The sequence below is a fragment of the Octopus bimaculoides genome, chromosome 2 (assembly GCF_046866305.1).
Source record: "Octopus bimaculoides isolate indiv1 chromosome 2, ASM4686630v1, whole genome shotgun sequence".
NCBI classification, from domain to species: Eukaryota; Metazoa; Mollusca; class Cephalopoda; order Octopoda; family Octopodidae; genus Octopus; species Octopus bimaculoides.
Genome location: NC_142929.1, coordinates 108,080,620 through 108,098,943, shown reverse-complemented (window position 1 = coordinate 108,098,943; position 18,324 = coordinate 108,080,620). Strand labels below are relative to the sequence as shown.

General features: G+C 37.8%; 1 protein-coding gene across 2 annotated transcripts in view; it reads left to right on the top strand.

Moving 5' to 3' along the window:
• Nucleotides 1-18,324, top strand: part of LOC106868120 (uncharacterized) — a 46,264-nt gene that overhangs the window by 14,466 nt on the left and 13,474 nt on the right. For both annotated transcript variants that reach the window (XM_014913252.3, XM_052978572.1), the window contains exons 5-12: nucleotides 94-162; nucleotides 1,011-1,120; nucleotides 3,770-3,857; nucleotides 8,578-8,832; nucleotides 10,834-10,928; nucleotides 14,063-14,179; nucleotides 15,262-15,322; nucleotides 16,815-16,925. In XM_014913252.3, coding sequence (XP_014768738.1) covers nucleotides 94-162; nucleotides 1,011-1,120; nucleotides 3,770-3,857; nucleotides 8,578-8,832; nucleotides 10,834-10,928; nucleotides 14,063-14,179; nucleotides 15,262-15,322; nucleotides 16,815-16,925 — 906 coding nt within the window. The remainder of the gene's footprint in view (nucleotides 1-93; nucleotides 163-1,010; nucleotides 1,121-3,769; nucleotides 3,858-8,577; nucleotides 8,833-10,833; nucleotides 10,929-14,062; nucleotides 14,180-15,261; nucleotides 15,323-16,814; nucleotides 16,926-18,324) is intronic.

The following is an 18,324-nucleotide window of genomic DNA, read 5'->3' as shown; positions in this document are numbered from 1 at the left end:
TTAGAAGATTTGAAGCTGAATATCTAGGAAAAGTTCTAAAGCTGATTGCTTCTAGTTGCTTCTATATTAAATTCTATAATAATTTTGTTTCAGTTGGGTGATATAGAAACTATTTTACTGGAGGGAATTGAGAAGAAGATGATTTGTCCTATTGAGTCAGTGGTATGTATTATCTAATCTATTTTCATTTATTACATTATCAGTATCATCATTATTTTCTGCCTGCTTTCTGAGCAGAAAGAAACGTTAGGAGTTGGATATGTCATCACATTCCAAGTTATTTGAAGTTATTACTTGCATACATGTTGTTTTTAGTTTAGTTTCTATGACTGGATTCCCTTTGTAATTCCTCATCCCTCTATATGCCCAACTCTGGGATCTTGTCTCATTCTCCCTTCACCTCTACACATTTTGGCAGTCTGCTCACCACTCATTCAATTTCCCATACAACCTTGCAAACTACCTACCTACTTATACTCAGCTTTTGCTTTGTGGTTGGGCCACCTGGGCACCTTAACACCGTTCTGGGCATTGCAGCTCTCTACTGATCATCCCCCCACTTTTTTTTTGCATTATAGATGTGAGTAGTTATACTGGTCCCTCTGCAGGAACCTTCTCTGTTTCCCTCTCTCATAGTAATCCTTTCATTCCCAAGCATGAATCTGACCCTCACCCACCTATGCCTGGGCTCATAATTCTTCAACCTCAATAGTGCAGGTGGCACAACAAAAAAAGGATCCAGTGCACTCTGTAAAGTGGCTGACATTAGGAAGGGCATCCAGCCATAGAAACCATGCCAAAACAGGCATTGGAAATCAATGCTGTCCTTAGACACTTTAGTTCTTGTCGAACCATCCAACACATGCTAACATGGAACATGGACATTAAATGGTGATGATAATTAAAAGAAATATTTTTTTAAAATATCAATATTAATAAAAACAAGTATTAAAATTTAAAAAAAAATTATGTTTTTCTTTTTTTATATTTATAATTTATTTATTTTCAAGAGAGAAGTTCCTCAACAATTAGAAGACTTAATAAAGAAAATAGACAGTGGAACTTCAGTGTTTTTAAACCCATTTAAAAAGACACCAACTAATGAGAAACTGTTAGGAATGTAAGTATTATCCTGAAGTTTATAATTTTCCTCGTTTTTGTTTTGGTGTTCACCTTATATGTTTGTTATATCTGTGGACAATTAGAGTATGCTTTTGCAGCTGGATACTACTTCATGAATTGTTAGTGGATATATAGTTTACAGTGGAGGCACAATGGCCCAGTAGTTAGGGTAGCGGACTCGCGGTCATAGGATCGCGGTTTCGATTCCCAGACCAGGCGTTGTGAGTGTTTATTGAGCGAAAACACCTAAAGCTCCATGAGACCCCGGCAGGGGATGGTGGCAAACCCTGCTGTAATCTTTCACCACAACTTTCTCTCACTCTTTCTTCCTGTTTCTGTTGTGCCTGTATTTCAAAGGGCCAGCCTTGTCACACTGTGTCACGCTGAATATCCCCGAGAACTACGTTAAGGGTACACGTGTCTGTGGAGTGCTCAGCCACTTGCACATTAATTTCACGAGCAGGCTGTTCTGTTGATCGGATCAACTGGAACCCTCGACATCGTAAGCGATGGAGTGCCAACAATAACAACAATATATTTTACAACTGAATATTTCTTCAGTCAGATACTCTACTAGTTTCTAGACACTTCACCATGATATGAGAATTATCCATTGTTTTATATATATCTTTTATCTTTTACTTGTTTCAGTCATTGAACTGTGGCCATGCTGGGGCACCACCTCAAAAGACTTAATTGAACAAGTGCTTATATTTTAAGTCTGGCTACTTATTCTAATGGTCTCTTTTGTCAAACTGCCAAGATATGGGAATGTAAATAAACCAACACCAGTTGCCAAGTGGTGACGGCTGACAAATGCAAACACACACACACACACACACACACACACACTCACACTCACACACACACACACACACACACACACACACACACATCTGCTTTCACACAGTTTCTGTCTACCAAAGTCACTTTGAAAGCATTGACTAGCTTAAGGCTATTGAAGAAGACACTTGCTCAAGGTCCTGTGTAGTGGGGCTGAATCTGAAACCACATGATTGCCAAGCAAGCTTCTTAACCACATAGATGTTTTTGAATTTATGTTCATTTATATATATTTATATTGTGAAGGCATGTAGCTTAGTGGTTAGAGATACTCAGCTCACAGTTGTAAGTTCAATTCCCAGCTGCATGTTGTGTCCTTGAGCAAGACATTTTATTTCACGTTGCTCCAGTCCGCTCAGCTGGCAAAAATGAGTAGTACCTCTATTTCAAAGATCTAGCCTTCTCACATTCTGTGTCATGCCGAATGTTGTTTGCAAAAGTATTTATGCTAAAAGGGAAATAAAACTGTTCTAGGCTAGACGACAAACTGTTTTACCGAGAACTTACAGCAGTTCTATGATTTTCATAGCATAATTTTTTGATTGGCAGTGAGTTCCACAGTGTATTAAGTTGTTGTAATACAAATGAAGACTACTTCCTCACTTCATCTTCAAAGTGTATCTTAGGTAAGTCAGTTTGAATAGATCAGCTCACTTCAGTTGACATATACACTTGAACTTAGCACTATAAACTCATGAAACATCATTTAAACAATGTTCTTTCAGAGGATAACAGCAAAAAGTTCCCTACTGTTACCTACCGGAGCAGTTCTTTACAGATAAATGGACTGTTTGTTGAGTGTTGTCTTTACTAGTGATACAGAACAATGATGGGTCATCAACTACTGATGCTTCAGCTGAGTATCCTATTGTCTTGGCCAGTTGTAACCTTGTGATGTACTTAGTATAGTTGAAATGTTTAAAAGCTTATTACTAATTTTAATATTTTGTGTCCATATTTCTTTCCCTACTTGCATGAGTTGACTTGTTCTGCAAATTTAGGTGTTTGTTTGAGTTGCTGTAATGTGTATTTTAGAGTGTGAGGATTTTTAATAGCTGCTATTCCATTAACTGAATAATATTATTGTTATTTAGTGTTTAAAATCCTTGCATGGAAAAACAATTTCATTTGACTATGGCTATTTGCCTTGTCTTGGACTCTCACCTCCTTGTGGAGTTGTAAGGATGTGTTGTAACATACAGTATTTCAGACATTTGGGCAATTTAAATGTGGCAGAGTTCATCCCTCTTTAGATCTGACTACAAGTGATTTCTTCCAGAAAGAGAGAGAGAGAGAGTGGAGGGGGGGGGGGAGTCGACTCTAGTACCTAATTGGCACTTTATTTATTGACCCCGAAGGAATGAAGGAAATTCTGTCACTTATTCTTACTCCTATCACCCAGTGCATTTTCATGATGAACTGTACATTGGCATAATTTTATCAGGAATGTTAGATCCTTTCAACCATTTTCCTTTTTGCATGAAGAATGCTGTTTATAGAACCCTATGCTTATCTAACCATTAATTGCAATTCTGATTAAAAGTCAGAGTGTAAGGCAAGCTGGCAGAATTGTTAGCAAACCAGGTAAAATACTTGGTGGCATTTCATCTGTCTTTATGTTCTGTGTTCAAATTCTGCTGAGGTCAGCTTTGCCTTTCATCATAAAATAAGTACCTGTTGAGCACTGAGATGAATATAATCAGCTTACCCCCTCCCCTGAAATTTCTGGCCTTGTGCCAAAACTTGAAACCAATAATATATATGTGCATATGTATACTTTGTGTTACTCTATTTTACTTTCTAGGGTGGAAGAAACTAAAACACAGCTATCTGAAATTCTCCAGAATCAATTGAAGCCAGCGTTGCAAAAGTTAAAAGAATTTTTTGAAAATGTGAATTATTTAAAAATTATATTTTTCTTGTGATAGTTTTGTTACATGAAAATGCGAATATTATTTTTTATTATGATAAACTTTGAAATATGTTGTATATGCATATGTGCGTATATTGTGTATGCACATATATACATGTGTGTGTATGTGTACACATGCATGTGATAATGGATTCGAGTATTCATTACACAGTTTACATTTTTATTTTATGGTAGTCAAAATAGTAGATGTTAATATATTGGACAAAATTTTAAAAGCCATTACATAACTAGAGTATCTATAAAAGAGTGAAAAGGGCCAAGTAGATATGTATCAAAATCTATCAATGTAAGAGGGGGTGCTGTAAAGTTCCTGCCTTTAAGAGTATTGCAAAAGACCTGGTTGGGCGCCCGACCTTCTGAGTCCTTTGACAGGGCTAAGAAAAATTGAAGAACCATTACAGTAAGTGTGAATCTGAGAGGGAAATATGTTGAATAAAATCATAATTAACTGTTCCTCCTGTATTTTACCCAAAGCCAGGAACTTTTCAGCATCCCACTGCCTTGTACATGTTCACATGCTACCATTTTTACATTACTATGGTTTACTAGCTTTGGGAATATGTGGCAGATTTCTGTTAAGTAGATTTCTTAGTTACTTGCAATAAATTTATGACTTTGTGGTAAGTAGCTTGCTTCCCAACCACATGGTTCTGGGTTCAGTCCACTGTGTGGCACCTTGGGCAAGTGTCTTCTACTATAGCCTCGGGCCAACCAAAACCTTGTGAGTGGATTTGGTAGACAGAAACTGAAAGAAGCCTGTCATATATATGTGTGTGTGTGTATGTGTGTGTGTGTGTATGTGTGTGTGTGTGTATTTATGTGTGTCTGTTTGTCTCCCCCCCCCATCACTTGACAACCAATGTTGGTGTGTTTATGTCCCCGTAACTTAGCAGTTTGACAGAAAAGACCAATAGAATAAATACCAGGCTTACAAAGAATAAGTCCAGGGGTCAATTTCTTTGACTAAAAGGCAGTGCTCCAACATGGCCCCAGTCAGATGACTGAAACAAGTAAAAGAATCAATGAATACTCAAAAATAGGTTTGCTTCTTTTCTGTTTAGTAATCAGGATATGAATATCAGCTTTTGAAAACTTGCACTTCATAAAAGGATATGTTTGCTGCATAGTTATTTTTTCATTCCTCCTTTTTAAATTGAAAATTTAACACTCCTTAAACTGTATTTATTTAATTGAAATAAGGTTACTTTAAGAGTATCAAGAAGTGGGTGACATTTCTATCCACAAGCATTTTGTTTCTGTTTATATCTATTGGAAGCATAGCCATCTTCAAGTTGGTTCTAAGTAGTTTATTTGGAGTGTGTGTTATCTGTGGAAGGCACTTAGTAGATGACAATGAGAGTGGGAGGTAGTTGTTACAAAGATTAGTCTGACCAGCTGTAAATGCTTGGGTAAAAACTGTAAATGAAAAATTAAAAATATTTCCAATGTTGAGTATGTTGATGTAGCTTGGCTACAAGGAGCCAAGCTACATCAACATACTCAACAATGGAAATATTCTTAATTTTTCATTTACAGTTTTTACCCACAACATCCTATAGCATCAGGTGGCAGCTATCATAACCAGAAGAGTCATGATAGCTGCCACCTGATGCTATAGGATTGCTTATATTTTCAGTTTCCTGATACTCTCTTACAGCTTGTGTCTAGTGTTGAATAAGAGTCATGAGTGACAATTATCAAGAGAAAATAAAACAAAACATTTCTGACGTTTGGGTTATTAAGTTTTAGCATATTTTTTTTAAGGAAAAAATATCAAAACTGAACAACTTTAACATTTCAGTTGTGTGCATGTGTTTATGTATGTATATATATATATATATATATATATATATATATATATATATATATGTCAGACACCTTTGAAATAGTGTGAATGAAGTGAATTATAATGTGTATATTAGAGGAGGAGATGAAGAGGAAATTTTATTTTGTTACATTTGCTTTTACATGCTGTGTGTATGTGTATATATTAATGTTTGTTTTTTATGTAAAGCTATATAAAAAATCAGTTGAACATTAAATTAAAGGACCATTAATATTTTTCAGTAGAGTACCATATGTTGTTTTACAAGGAAAAGGTTGAAAGTGACTTTGAAGTTTTGGCATACTTGTCATTGTCAGATTATGGCTTGGTTAGGCCTTCAGATCTTTTATATAGTTTATTGATGACAAGAGGGGTGGGTTGTTCATTTGATAGGTGAAACTATGAATATGAAAATTAGGCATGGTTCTAATCTCTTTGTAGGGAGAAAGAAGTGTTTGTGTAAGAAAACAACAAGAAAAAGTATATGCGTGGCAAGTATATGTTGGGGGTTTGGGTAGCTTCGATTCCAGGACCAAGTGATGTGTTATGTTCATGAACAAAACAGTTCATTTCATGTTACTCCAGTTCTCTCAGCTGGCAAAAATGAGTAATCTTGTGATGGACCAGCATCCCGTCTAGTTGGTGGAAATATATGCTACAGAATCTGGGAAACTGGTCATATGAACCAATGGCTCAGGGAGAACCTTTGATCTTTTTTTCATGTGTATGTAAATATATGTGTATGTATGTATACATGTATACAAATATGTATGTATGAAAGCATATATATATGTTTGCAAGCTTATGTATGTATCCTTGTCTGTCTGTATGTATCATCATCATCATCATCGTCGTTTAACGTCCGCTTTCCATGCTAGCATGGGTTGGATGATTTGTCTGAGGACTGGTGGACCAGGAGGTGACACCAGGCTCCAATTTGATTTGGCAGAGTTTCTACAGCTGGATGCCCTTCCTAACGCCAACCACTCCGAGAGTGTAGTGGGTGCTTTTACATGCCACCGGTACGAGGGCCAGTCACATGGGTACTGGCGACGACCACGCTCGAAATGGTGTATTTTACATGTCACCTGCACAGGAGCCAGTCCATTGGCACTGGCAACGATCTCGCTCGAATGTCTTTTCACGTGCCGTATATATATGCATATACAAATGCATATTTTTAGGGAAGTGTATGCCATATATATGCATTCATTTAGCTGTGCATGTATCGATGTGCATTTGCTTTATCTATCCCATAGACACACACACACGCACCATATGCATACACATACTCACACACTCCAATAGATATTTTACTTTAACAAAACTTATATCAACCCAACCCCTTCTACAAACTCAATTGAAAATTTACTTGAAGATAAGTTTTCAACACTAATCACCAACTGTGACCTATCCCTGACCTATATTTGGGTACAAATTGAACATGCTATGCTCATATTTATAAATTTCCTGGTATGAATTCTATAACAGCATAATACCAATCTAACCACTAAAAAGTTTATATATTTATGAATTATAAATGCAATGAACAATAAAAAAAAAATGACATAGAAGGGACAAGGCTTAATCAATGTGATGTTAGCTTAAAGCATTAATGGGAAGATAAAGAGTCTTAACAGAAGAAAGAGAAAAGCACAGGGTTTGTGTGTGTGTGTGTGTGTGTGTGTGTGTGTGTGTGACAGAGAGAGGGAGAAGAGAGAGAGAGAGAGAAGAGAGAGAGAGAGAGAGAGAGAGAGAGAGAAACTTGATTAGGGGATTTGCCATGATAGATCGCTAGCCACTAAACCTTTTTCTATTTTCTCTCCTTGTTTATTTCTGTGTTCCTTTCTGTCGAAGAGCATAGGCTCGAAATGTAAAAGACTTTCTCACTTCCCGAGCGTTAAACTAATACATCTGTTTGTTGTTTATACATCTGTCTTTGTCTTTTGTTTTTCGTAAATTCTCACTTTATATGTTCTACTTTACTTGATGTTTTCAGATTCTGAACAACTATCTCTAATGGGCTTGCTTCTTTTTCTTCCTTCATATCCTTAATGACCCTTTCTACCATATAACAGTAAATCTCAAAGTAGCCAGTCTCCCTGTTGGATCCACTTGAGCACTTCGCTCTTTTGCCTATTACACATTCCCCTCTTTCAGTGACTGCTTGTAATATTGCTTCTCTACTTCTTGTCAGTGTTGATCTGGACATGTGTTCCACAATTATTCTACATTTACTTTTTTACCAACGACACCCTAACTTACTCTGATGGATTGCTTTGTAGTCTCGAAAACCACAGTTGCACTCCTGGTCTTCACAGAGCATAGAATGGAAAACTTCTTAAGCTCAAAATATTTGACACATAGCTTTCCTTCTAGCTACCTGCTAGTGTTCCTTACTCTCTTCACTCTCCACCCCTCTCTTGACAAACCTAGATGTTACGGCTCTATTGTACTGTTTCACCATTGTAGTGTATCACTTACTATTTCTTTAGTTCCAGGGCATTTTTCGATCTACAAAGCTGGTTTGTGGTTCTCGGTTCTCATTGGTTAGCTCTCACAAACATTCAATTAGTTTTACATAGCACTTCTTATAATCTAGGTATCATAGCTGGGCCTTTTAACTCTATATACCTTCCTGCTCCAGTTTTATTGCTTGCCTACCTTGCTCTCACTCTCTGTGTGTGTGAGAGAGAGAGAGTTTATGTTGGGTCATAAATGTGAAATATATAAAAATTTTATTGCATGTCTATGTAGGTGTGGTTGTATTGCAAGTGTGTTTCCATTTCATTTTGTAATAAAAAAAAAAAAAAATTGTGATGGTTCTTAATTGTTGGTTTATGTTTTCCTCAAGGTATACCTGAAACATTCCCGTCAAGAACCAGGTGCCTGTTATTTGCCAAATGGGAAGGAGTTTTATGATGCTTGTGTCCGTTTCCATACATCATCCAACCTAAGTCCTGAAGAGATCCACAAGCTTGGGCTGTCAGAAGTTGAACGTATCAAATCTGAAATTATGAAAATCTACAAGGCTGAGAATCTTCCATTGGACATGAAAGAATGTAGTAAATTACTTAAGACAAGGAAAGAATTCTTTTGTCAAACAAAGGTAGGCATGGCATTGTTGTTGATTACATATAGATACATAGTAACCCCTTTCATATCCTCTTCATATGTTGGGGCCATAGCAGAAAGCCACCATTCCCACAAACATCATGTAGAGTGTTTGATGAAAGAAACAATCCCTCTAGTGTTGGTACTAGTGCACCCAGTACACACTGTAAAGTGGTTAGCAAATGAGTGAACCTGACCTCCAACTGTGACTAAGGTGATCTCTAGTGAGAGCTAAAATCATGGTTTAATACAATCTCACAGTAAACTTTTAAAATGTTCTTTTGTATTTATGCATGTAAACTAAAATGGGTTCCCTGATGTCTGCTGCCAAATGTGATTGGCTGTAATGTATATCACCTGGTATGCTGGATGATTGCATGAGTGTTTTATTGTGAGTTGTGATAAAAATTACCAAACATGGTAATAATTCAGATAGAAATGTTGCAAGATCAAATCTGAGAAGAAACCTGTTACAATTTAATCATGTAAATTCAAACCAGTGGCCCATCTCAGTTACTTCCCGTAGATAATTTTTTTTTTTAATTCAGCAAATTATGGTGGGTGACACGTAAAAGCACCCACTACACTCTCTGAGTGGTTGGCGTTAGGAAGGGCATCCAGCTGTAGAAACTCTGCCAAATTAGATTGGAGCCTGGTGTTGCCATCCGGTTTCACCAGTCCTCAATCAAATCGTCCAACCCATGCTAGCATGGAAAACGGACGTTAAACGATGATGATCATGATGATGATGGTGGCTGAAAATTATAGTTCTTTCTCTTTTCAAATAATCTATGACAACTGATTGATGGCAATGTTGATGAGGTCAGTTTTTTGGGGATGCAAAAGACATTGTGTTTATTGACTATCTTCAAAAGGCCACACCATCAATGGAGAGTACTATGCCAACTTACTGAGACAGTTATGAAAGACTGTCAAGACCAAACACCCAGGAAATCTAATGAAAGGTGTCTTTTTCATCAAGATAATGTTGCAGTACACGAGCTGTGTGTTGCAACATTGGTTGCATGACTTAGCTTTGAATGGGTTGATCACTTCCCCCACTCTCCTGATTTGGCCCCGTCTGATTATCATACATTCCCCAACATGAAAAAACTTTTGGCTGGGAATGAGTATCACAGTAGTGATGATGTCATATCTGCTGTTAACTTTTTTGACCAACAGAATGAAAGCTTCTTCACTAATGGGATTAAAACAATGCAATAGCAATGGAAGAAGTGTGTGGACTGCAAGGAGGACTATATTGGAAAATAAACCTCATTTGGTCACATTCCATGAGAGTATTTTGGTCAGCCTATGAACTTTTCAGCTAACCCTCATTGTATAATCTCATTGCTACTCATGCAACTCATTGATGAGCTGATGGAGCCTTTAACTAATCCTTCAGCTTGCTAAAAACAGCAGCCAGATTTCCTTTAAATGATCCATACTGTCATACAAAAAAAAACTAATCGATATAGTAGATGTTATTGTCCAGGCTACTATATTCTTGAAAAATGTCAGGATGGTCATACCATTGAATTTGGGCTACTCTATCAGGACTAACTTTGGACTAAAGAGTAGCAATATCAACTTCATTATAATTGATGTTTTTGTTACCTGTTAATATTTATATTTTTAATGTAACACGTATGTATATAGCCAGCCCAAGGCTCTTTTCAGCTGCTTTTCAGCTGCTTTTCAGCTGCTTTTCCTAATATAGTAATAGCAGTCAAACTTATTGGTAAGTGAAGTTTGCAAGGAAGCGGGCTGTGTTTGGTTGTATTTGAATGTTGTCTGATGGTACCCATATTACCTATAGATATGCATTTTGTTAGGACGTGATATCCACCATCTTTTCTCTTCTTGTTATTCTATTATCATTTTCAGTGTTATCATCATCATCATCATCATCATCATTAGTATTTGATAAGTTATTTAACATTTGTTCTTTGATGTGTTACCTCTGATGCTAAGACTAGGCTCTTTCTCATTGCAGGAAGAATTATTAGAATATGTCAAGAAAATTTGTGAAGATGAAATCATGCCACTAATTCCAAAATATTTTAAAGATCTTCCCGATATAGAAATGGTGTAAGTAGAACTAAATTTTGTCTTTTAATTATTCCTGTTTTCCAATTTTTTAAAGATTACTCTTTTACTTGTTTTAGTAATTTGACTGCGGCCATGCTGGAGCACCGCCTTTTTAGTCGAGCAAATTGGCCCAGGACCTATTCTTTGGAAGCCTAGTACTTATTCTATCAGTCTCTTAAACACACCACCATCGGTTGTCATGCGATGCTGGGGGAACAAACACAGACACAAACATATACACACACATATATATATATATACATATACATATATACGACGGGCTTCTTTCAATTTTCGTCTACCAAATCCACTCACAAAGCTTTGGTCAGCTCGAGGCTATAGTAGAAGACACTTGCCCAAGGTGCCACGCAGTGGGAATGAACCCGGAACCATGTGGTTGGTAAGCAAGCTACTTACCATACAGTCACTCCTGCGCCTATGTTCTCTTTTTAAAAAAAGAGGGTGTATATATATAAAAGCAGGCATTGCAGTATATCTTTGAGCAAGACATTTTGTTTTATGTTGCTGCAGCCTACTGAGTTAAAAAATGAGTAACGGTCTAGTGCTGGTGCAACACTTTCTCTCTTTAGCTGTTATATCCCAGATATTAAACTGGGTCAAGGGCAAGCAAGTTGTTGGGTGATTGTATTTGCTTTTGGTCACATGAGCTCTTGAGAAAATAAGTGAAAGTATGATACAACAAGGAAGAAAAAAACAAACAAAACTAAAGAAAGAAATCGAAAGGAAGCAGTGATGAAATTTTGTGAGAGAGGGAGTATAGAACAAAGGAAGGGTGGGATGCATGTTGTGATAGGGAAAGAGAGAGAGGACGGGGTATTAGTCAGTCAGTGAGCAATTCTGATTTCTATTTTCAACACTAGCTCGTATATATACACCCACTATTGTCCATTTTAAAAGAATATGTCATTTGAAATTTGAATATCAAATTCTGTTTGTGACTATGAGCCAAAATATTGTAATGGTTGTTTTTCAATATGCCAAAAAAGAAACATTTCTGTTTAATTGTAATAGAAAACATAGGAAATATACCAAGTGTAATCTAGCTGTATCAAATGGATGAGGTGTAGATTATGTACCAGATCTATAGAGCAGAAAACCATAATTCTGAGAAATCGTTCATCATCATCATCATCATTTAACGTCCGCTTTCCATGCTAGCATGGGTTGGACGATTTGACTGAGGACTGGTGAAACCAGATGGCTACACCAGGCTCCAATCTGATTTGGCAGAGTTTCTACAGCTGGATGCCCTTCCTAACGCCAACCACTCAGAGAGTGTAGTGGGTGCTTTTACGTGTCACCCGCACGAAGACCAGTCAGGCGGTACTGGCAACAGCCATGATCAAAATGGTGTATTTTATGTGCCACTCACACAAGAGCCAGTCCAGGGGCACTGGCAACGATCTCACTCGAAATATATATTATATTATGGTTAGACTCAAAGGTTTCATCATCATCATCATTACTATCCTTTCATGTCTGTTTTTCATGCTGGGATAGGTTGAACACCAAGGTTTTGTAAACATAGCTTACTTCATAAATTTAAAAGAAATAGATAAATATTTTGAAATTTCTTGGTAATGGTGTAGCTTACATATTTTTGAAATTTGGTAACTTTTGATTGTTGACAGCTTTTTACTGTCTTTACAAAGTGTTCAGTTAGTGTATAATGTATTATTTACTTTGCAAGTTACTAGGCATCACAATTAAAATTCTATGACATATGAGCAACTTAGTTTTTGTTTGTGGCAGATGTTCAGGTGCAATAAAGACTGTAAACAAACAGGAAACAACTTCTATCTCATTCCAGGGTGAAAAACTAGAGGTAGTCGATAGCTTCCGCTATCTGGGCGACCAAGTTAGTAGTGGGGGTGGGTGCGCTGAAAGTGTAGCTGCTAGAATAAGAATAGCCTGGGCAAAGTTTAGAGAGCTCTTACCCCTGCTGGCGACAAAGGGACTCTCACTCAGAGTAAAAGGCAGACTGTATGACGCATGCATACGAACAGCCATGCTACATGGCAGTGAAACATGGGCTGTAACTGCTGAGGACATATGTAAGCTCGCAAGGAATGAAGCCAGTATGCTCCGTTGGATGTGTAATGTCAATGTGAATACCCGTCAGAGTGTAAGTATCTTGAGAGAAAAGCTGAACATTAGAAGCATCAGTTGTGGTGTGCAAGAGAGACGATTGCGCTGGTATGGACATGTGGTGAGAATGGATGAGGATAGCTGCGTGAAAAAGTGCCACACCCTAACAGTTGAGGGAACCCGTGGAAGAGGTAGGCCCAGGAAGACCTGGGCTGAGGTGGTGAGGCAAGACCTTCGTACATTGGGCCTCACCGAGGCGATGACTACTGACCGAGACCTTTGGAAATGTGCTGTGCGTGAGAAGACCCGGCAAGCCAAGTAAGATCGTTGCCAGTGCCCCTGGACTGGTTCTTGTGCGGGTGGCACATGAGATGCACCATTTTGAGCGTAGCCGTTGCCAGTACCGCCTGACTGGCTCCCGTAGGATTTTCGAGCCAGATCGTTGCCAGTGCCCCTGGACTGGCTTGTGCGGGTGGCACATAAAAGACACCATTTCGAGCGTGGCCGTTTTCGTGCGGGTGACACGTAAAAGCACCCACTACACTCTCTGAGTGGTTGGCGTTAGGAAGGGCATCCAGCTGTAGAAACTCTGCCAAATTAGACTGGAGCCTGGTGTTGCCATCCGGTTTCACCAGTCCTCAGTCAAATCGTCCAATCCATGCTAGCATGGAAAGCGGACGTTAAACGATGATGATGATGATGATGATGTATATATATTCATGTATGTGTATCTTTATATCTATGTTTGTCCCCTCACTATCGCTCGAGAACTGATGCTGGTGAGTTTATGTCCCCGAAACTTAGCGGTTTGGCAAAAGATACCGATAGAATAAGTACTAGGTTTACAAAGAATAAGTCCTGGGGTCGATTTCTTCTGCTAAAGGCAGTGATCCAGCATGGCCACAATCAAATGACTGAAACGTATAAAAGAGTAATCATATATAAAAACATGAGAAAAAAAAAAAAGCAACCCAACACGTATAAATTTATTTTCTTGTCCTCTGTCCTTCTCTTCACCTTGAAAGAATCAAGCCTACTCCTGAAGGTATGGATAGTTCTCCAGCCGCCTTCTACTTAGCTGGAACACCAGACGGTTCCCGAATGGGCACTTATATGATCAACACCAGTAAATTTGATGTCAGGTAAGAGTTTGTTTCTTAATTTCTTTTTGATACCCAGCTATTTATTCCTCATTGTTTAAAGCTACATATGAAAGTTTACTGGATATTTTTCTAATATAAGTGTGTTATTGCTACTACAACTCTCTCAGAGAATAAATTATGTGAAATAGTTAATTAATATGGAGTAACTACTGTATAGCAAGCACTAGTGTTTAAGTGGTAAAAGACCCCTTTGGTCATGAATGACCATGGGATTGCACCTAGAAAGTTCCCCTCTGAGGCACAAGTCTGGGTAATGTTTATGGAAGACCAGCAGTCACCCATGCATACCAGCCTCCCCTCTCCATGCCACTGATGTTATCCAAGGGAGACAAAGGCCGATACAGCTTAGCACTAGTGACGTCGCAACTCATTTCTACAGATGAGTGAACGGAAACCACACGTCGAGCAAAAGGGCAAAAGCTCGCTCGATCTCGATTTTCAGTACGAATACGGACCACGAAAGCGTGGCCCATCGATCCTTTCCGAACAGCGGCAAGCTATGCGTCCGCCGAGAGGTGTCAGAATAGAATAAAGCGTCTTGCTCAAGAACACAACACACAACCTGGTCCAGGAATCAAATTCACTCTTTCATGATTGGGAGCCTGACGCTCTAATCACTGAGACATGCACCAGCAAATCTGAGTCTGTTGCCATGTTTAACCCTTGTTTGTTGCTGCTTCACTTATTCCATTAAAACATTTGAGAAGAGTGTAAGTCCCTGAATTATCATTCACAGGAGTCAGTATGACTAATCACATGTTAACAGATAACCTAGTTTACAACTGATCAAGTAACTGACTCTATTTATCTTACTCATGCATTAGGTGAATAAGCAATTACTTTTTAATTGATTGTAGAAGGATGTTTTTTTTTAAAAAGAAAGATATATTTATTGGTTAAATCTATTGATGAATGTTTGCCTATAAATTATTTGAAAATTTTGTTTTTATTCTGTTGTGTATTCATTTCCATTTCCCTGGTCAAACAAAAGAAAAGTGTAATTCTTCTTAAAATGTCTGATTATTTTCTTCTAAATATATTTCAAATTTTTTTCTTTGTAGCCCTAAATATGAAATACCTGCCTTATGTTTACATGAAGGAATTCCTGGTCATCATACCCAGGTTAGTTCTATCTAAAATTTTCAGATTGGAGAGAAGTTCTAGTAAATCCAACATTCATTGTTAATTTGGGAGAATTAGTATGTTAAAGTTAAATATTAACTTAGATATTTTTTAACTGAGTCAGATCTCAGTAATGGTATTTTCACAGCACAAGCATCACACCAGTTCCTGTAATAACCATACACTTTTTGAACTTAAATCTCGATATTCATCCCAGAACCATGAGAAGTAGTTGTGAAGATCTTAATGGTGGTGGTGGTATTATTGCTGGGTATCTCTAGTTAGCTGTGTTGTTGTCGGTGGTAGTGGCCTTGTAGTGCAGCCCCTGTTATCCTTGACTGAGCAGGCATATGATGTGTAGATATCAAATTAAATGATTAAATGCTATTCAGTACTTTAGTTTTTCCACCTGTGTGGCACCTTGGGCAAGTGTCTTCTACTATAGCCTCAGGCTGACCAAAGCCTTGTGAGTGGATTTGGTAGACGGAAACTGAAAGAAACCTGTCGTATATATATGTATATGTATGTGTGTGGGTGTTTGTGTGTCTGTCCCCCCCCTCCACAACATCGCTTGACAACCAATGCTGGTGTGTTTATGTCCCTGTAACTTAGCGGTTTGGCAAAAGAGACCGATAGAATAAGTACTAGGCTTCCAAAGAATAAGTCCTGGGGTCGATTTGCTCAACTAAAGTCAGTGCTCCAGTATGGCCGCAGTCAAATGACTGAAACAATTAAAAGAGTAACCACTATCTTTATTGATTGAGTATCTTCTCATTACCCTAGGTATGATTTTTGTTAGGTCAGTAATATGGAGATCTGCATTTCTGTCTCGCAAGTGATTTTTTCTCACCTCTGAGGCTGTTAAAACATATTTAGCTACTATATTGTTCAGAGTGAGTAACTTGTGCTGAAGTTCCCATCATGGTAACTAGAGTTGTTGTTTAGCCTCTGGTCAGTTCTGATCAAACAGCCCTATACACAAAGATATTCTAGCCATGACCATTCTATCTTTTGTTCCAGGTTTGGTATTCTCTGGATGACAGTAGACAATATATCCTTCCATTTCTAAGAGGGCAGTGTTGAAATTGAGGGAGACTTGACTATTAATTTCTAGCAACTCTAGCAACTGCATAGATCAGGGGTTTTCAAACTTTTTGACTTGCGGACCCCTTTATATTTCAGGCTTTACCTTAGGGACCCTCTTATAAATGCTTATGAAATTTATACATAAATATTTGCTTAAAATAACATATATTTTTACATTTGTTTATTTAACAGTATTTAACAAATATGTTTATTGTCAATTAAAAGATTTCAATTAAAAACCATATATAAAATCAAATTGCCCATAAAAAGTATTTGCTGTCCACGGACCCCCTGTCTTGTCCTTGCAGACCACAGTTTGAAAACCACTGCCATAGATCTCTTATTTGTAACATGAGTTTTATTAATGCTATTCTGATTTTCTCCGATTTTATTTTTTTCACTTCAGGCATCAGCAGCCTTGAAAATAGAAAACTGTCCAGCATTTCGATGCTTCATGCAGGATATGAAATATTATCTCGCACCTTCTCGCTTTTTGCTTCATACTGCTTATATGGAAGTAAGTAATTTTTTGTTAGTTTTTATTTTTTAATATATTTGAAGATATTTACTTTCATTCCTCGGATCATCATTATTTGGAAAATATTAAGCTGCCTAATGTTGTTACACCTGTGTGTTAGATTGACAGTGTGACTGCACCTTTGTGTGTATCTGATATGAGTAATGTGTTGATTTGGTAGGTCTAATTGGCTGCTCTGCATATGTGTGTGTGTGTTGTGCATGCATGTATGTGTATGTGAGAGTGTGAATGACATTTAGAACTCACTTATGTATATGTGGTTTGGCTAGATTTATCAAAATAATTCTTCTATGTGTTTGTGTGTGTGTATTTCAAATTAATGGATAAGATTTTAATAAAAGCAATACTAAGCAAAATTAGTGCTGTTCATAAGGTTTTAATACTGCCTAGCATATTGATAAACATGTACAAACACACACACACACACACACATTTAATATAAAAAACTGAAGACCCCCATGAAAATCTTTAGGAGCTCTAGAATTGAAGAAAGATAATGTACATTACCCACTACCCTACATATGTATTGTTAAATTTTTCTATCCAAAGTGTTTTTTAACCTAATATTTACATGCTATTATTTATAGCTTTTCTAATTCGAACTGCTGCTCCCAACTATGGTCAACACAATATAAAATTCACTGCAAAACTAAAAGAATTAAAACACTTCGCCCTAGAATGAAGGTGAGAAAGATATGCAGTGATATACATCTGGAAAATCCTGGAAGGCTCTCTGAACTTTGCCCAGGCTATTCTTCTTCTAGCAGCTACACTTTCAGTGCACCCTTCCCCGCTACTGACTTGGTCACCTAGATAATAGAAGCTATCAACTACTTCTAGTTTTTCTCCCTGGAATGTGACAGAAGTTGTTCTCTGCACATTTTCAGAGTTTATTGCTCCTGAACATCTGCCACATACAAAAACTATCTTCTAGTTAGCCTTCCTTTGATATTGCTGCACCTCTCATGTGTCCATAGCTTACACTGGGTACATCTTATAGAGTTTCTACCTATGCCTTTTCTACAGATCGAGCAGGGCCATCTGCCTGAAGGGGTTTGTGGTTTGTCTACCTTTCTACTTATTAGGACTTTGGTTTTTGCTAGGTTGACTCTAAGGCCCTTCGATTCTAATCCTTGCTTCCACACCTGAAACTTCTCCTCTAGTTCTGATAGCTACTCAGCAATTAGTGCAAGGTCATCAGCATAGAGGAGCTCCCAGAGGTATCCTGTCTTGAATTCCTCTGTTATTGCTTGGAGGACTATGATAAATAGGAGGGGAATAAACCTTGGTGGACCCCTACCTCTACCCGGAATTCTTCACTGTATACATTGCCAACCCTCACCTTACTGACAGCGTCACTGTAGATGGCTCGCAGAAG